This window comes from Falco cherrug, chromosome W (assembly GCF_023634085.1).
Source record: "Falco cherrug isolate bFalChe1 chromosome W, bFalChe1.pri, whole genome shotgun sequence".
Classification (NCBI taxonomy): Eukaryota; Metazoa; Chordata; class Aves; order Falconiformes; family Falconidae; genus Falco; species Falco cherrug.
Window position 1 is genome coordinate 4,828,130 of NC_073719.1, and position 3,571 is coordinate 4,831,700.

The 3,571-nt window shown below is 45.4% G+C and overlaps 1 protein-coding gene across 1 annotated transcript; it reads right to left on the reverse strand.

Moving 5' to 3' along the window:
• Positions 1–881: 881 nt before the first annotated feature.
• On the reverse strand, positions 882–2,921 carry LOC129734618 (uncharacterized). Its single transcript, XM_055698253.1, is given in 6 exon segments — positions 882–1,117; positions 1,477–2,233; positions 2,235–2,560; positions 2,563–2,598; positions 2,601–2,675; positions 2,678–2,921. Coding segments are annotated over 6 exon segments (1,674 nt in total).
• Between the last annotated feature and the right edge of the window lie 650 nt (positions 2,922–3,571).

Genomic DNA, 3,571 nt, shown 5'->3' on the forward strand with positions numbered 1-3,571 from the left:
CACGGCATGTAGCCATATTGGTGTGATTGTCGTGACTTGGCCGACTCTCCACGGGGGACCCTCTTCGAGTCCATTTCCATTTAACCTCTTTTCTTAGCAAATCATAAAGAGGTCTGTCAATGATAGAAAAGTCCGGGATGTGTTTTCTCCAGAACACCAATAATCCTAAAACATGTTGCAGATCCTTTTTCGACTCAGGCATTTTGATCTGTTCTAAGGAAGCAAGGGTATCTGGTGGGATGCATGTCATTCCCCCTTTCCACCAGATTCCTAGGAATTTCACTTCTTGTGAGGGCTTTTGGACCTTTTCTGGAGGGATCTGCAAACCCAAATTTTCCAAATGTGAAATTATGTTCTGTTGGATTGCTCCCACATCCTCTATTTCATCTCCCCCCCACACAAGAATATCATCAATATACTGATAAACAGCTATGCCTTCGGGTTTTAGTATTTTTTCCAGCTCCTGGGCTAAAGCATGATGAGCCAGCGTGGCGGAGTGTTTATACCCTTGGGGAAGGCGGGTGAAAGTAAATTGTTGCCCTTCCCACGTGAAAGCAAAACGTTGTCTATCTTCTGGTCGCAAAGGTATCATAAAAAACATGTCTTTAACATCTATTGTTGCCATGATTGGATGGGCTTTTTCCTGGATTACTGTTATCAACTCAGCCAGATTAGGGACTGCGGCAGTTAAAGGATCAGTGTTAGCATTCAGTCTCTGAAAATCTACTGTGAGCCACCACTTCCCATTAGGTTTTCTTACGGGCCACACTGGAGAATTAAAAGGGGAATGGGTATTTATCACCACTCCCTGTTCTCGCAATTCCTGCATGACTGGTTTGATGCCCTCCTTCGCTCCCAGGGGAAGGGGATATTGTTTGACATTAGTTACTCTGCTGAACGGCAGTGGGGGTGCCTTTTGGAAGTAATATGACATGCAGCTGCAGTGTTCCAAAGGTCCACAACAATCCTTCAGAGTCCTCCCACTGCTTTCCCCTGAGGGCATCCATTCCTAACAAATTTGTTGGAATGTCTCCAATCACCATTATGACAGTGACCGTACCTTCCTCTCCTGGAAGAGTCAACTTTACCGAGGCAGCTTTCATAACTTCTGTCGACCCTAAGGCATTCAGAACACAAAAATGGCGCTTCAAGGGAAAAACCCCACATCTTTCAGCATCTTCCTCTGTCAGAGCAAAGACCTGTGCACTGGTATCAATTAGAAAGGTCACTGGTGCACGCTTAGAGCCAGCTATAGCTGTGATTAATAAGTCTCTTCCTTTAGTTTTTGTGAGCTGACGGATATAAATCCATCCTCCATTCCCCCGCCCACTACCAGGGAATGGAAGTTCTAGTTTCCCTGCTCATGGGAAACAGCTTCCTCAGCAGGGGCAGCTGAGGGTGTATCTGGTGATATTTTTCTCCTGCACTGTGTATGAGAGGGTTGTTTTGGATTATGCCACTTCAACACTACCTTACTCAATTTATCAAAGGGTAAGCCATCCATTATATCCCTGGGGACTCCCTTTTTAATTCCCAAAAGCCACCACTGTTGTCGAGTCATGGACTGTTCTCCCTTTCCTGTTTTATGGTGTGGATGCTCCTTTCTCAGGACATCAGCGGCGGCTACAGTTTTACCGGTGGGGAGGGGCAAAACCTCAACTTCTGTTTGGTGGATTCCCCTCAATTTTTCCTCTGGGATTTTTACAGGACCATATTTTCTACTATAATCTATCAATTCTTGTGCTACTTGTCCCCAGGTCCATATCCTTTTATTACTTGATGCTGAGGTCGTATGGTGGGAAGAAACTGAATCCGGTGTTTCATTTCTCTGGCTCCTAATAAGACCTTCCAGCCTTTCTACAGGGCCCATCGACGCGATGGTCCTTTGAAGGCTAACCCCCGTAGGTTTGAGTGACTCTGGAAGTCCCCTTATCAAGAGGGTCATGATTTCGGGATTCACCAGCAGAATCATTGGGGATTCACATCCAGGAATTAATTTTCTTTCATGTATCATTTGTAAGCAGGCTGCTTTGTGTACACTTTCTAGCAACTGATCAGCTGTGCTGGTGATTGCCGGGGGATCCCCTCTGTCTAAAGGGTTCAATCCTCCAGCCCAATAAGCAGCCCGCTGGGTTAGGGACCATGGGGCATGTTTATTGCCTGTTGTTAAGAAAACTCCGTGACCCCAATAGCCACCAGCTTCCTTTTCACTTAATTGAATTTGGTCCCCCCCCAGTTAGGGATACATGCCACACGTACACTGTTTTGGATTCTTTAGGAAGGTGTCCATACTCTCTTTTCAGTTTGGCTAGCTCAGTGGCAGTATATGGTATCTCTTTGGTTGTAATGTGAGGATTATCATCGTCCTCATTCAGATAAGTATATTCTGTTTTAATTAAGGGTCTCACTTGAGGGTTTTCTACAAAATGTTTTCTCACCTCTTCCAACTCCTTCTGAGGGTATATTGGGTTAATGCCCTTTTCCTCTACTTCCAGCTCTATTACACTCAGGGCTTCAGTGTCTTTAGAGCATTCTGCCTTCAGAGTGGTTTTAAAAAGCGGTTTTCTTCCCTCTCTTTCTCTAATTGTTGTTCTAAGCCATTTTTTGCAGAACTTTCACCAAATTTTCAAGGGATTCTATAATTTTGTTTTCATTGCTATGTTTTCTAAGGCGATCTTTGCTGCGACCAGGCTGGCTCCTAAAATGGCACAGACTATAGATTTGCCCTTACCTGATCTAACTTTAGCTTCAGTCTGTAAAGAGGTCACTCGGTCCACTACATTCTGCAAGTTTGCCCAATTATCTCGAGCCCAGTCTTCTCCGGGTACGGAGGGTCGAGCCCCATACTTTGCCAGAAACGTGTAAAACATGTCCCAATCTTTCATTAACAAAGGATTTTGTTTATCAGCCTTTTCGGCCATTCTCACTACGAAGGGACCAAACCCACTTTGGGGAGGCTAGACTTAGTTACAAATACACAGCCACTGCTGTGTCGCCCTTCTCTTCCCCGAATGGTTGAAGGGACCAAAAATCTGCTTCGGGAAGGCAGCTTATAGTTACTACAAGGTTGTCCCTTCACTTTCCCAAGCAGAGCAGACAAATTCTCATTAACATGAGGGCAGCCCCCCTTTTTAGCACTTTCCCCCTTTTGCACTTCAAGTTCTTTTAGTTGGATCCCAACAGACAGAGCCCTCAATTGGAGTTTGGAGTGCTAAGTCCTGGGCGTGTGTGGTATGCGGGAAATTAGAGTCGCCCCCCTTGCTTTCTGGACACCTCTCACCCAGCTGGGTGTAGGGCCAGGTGTGGCTAGAACGAAACATCCTTTCCCTGTTACAAACCACACACAACCTGCGCCCCTCTGTCTCTCAGGATCCTGTCTGTGACGCCAATTTAATGTCACAGTCCACTCAGTGGACTCGTGATGGTTTGTTTACTATGATCTTGAAGCACAAAAAATCAAGGCGACCACGCCAAGGCATTATGCTTCAATCAAACAGCACAATGTTATTGTTTGCCCATAAAGCGGTGTGCGATAGGCAAAAAGACAGAAAGTGAAGGAAAAGATAAAGTA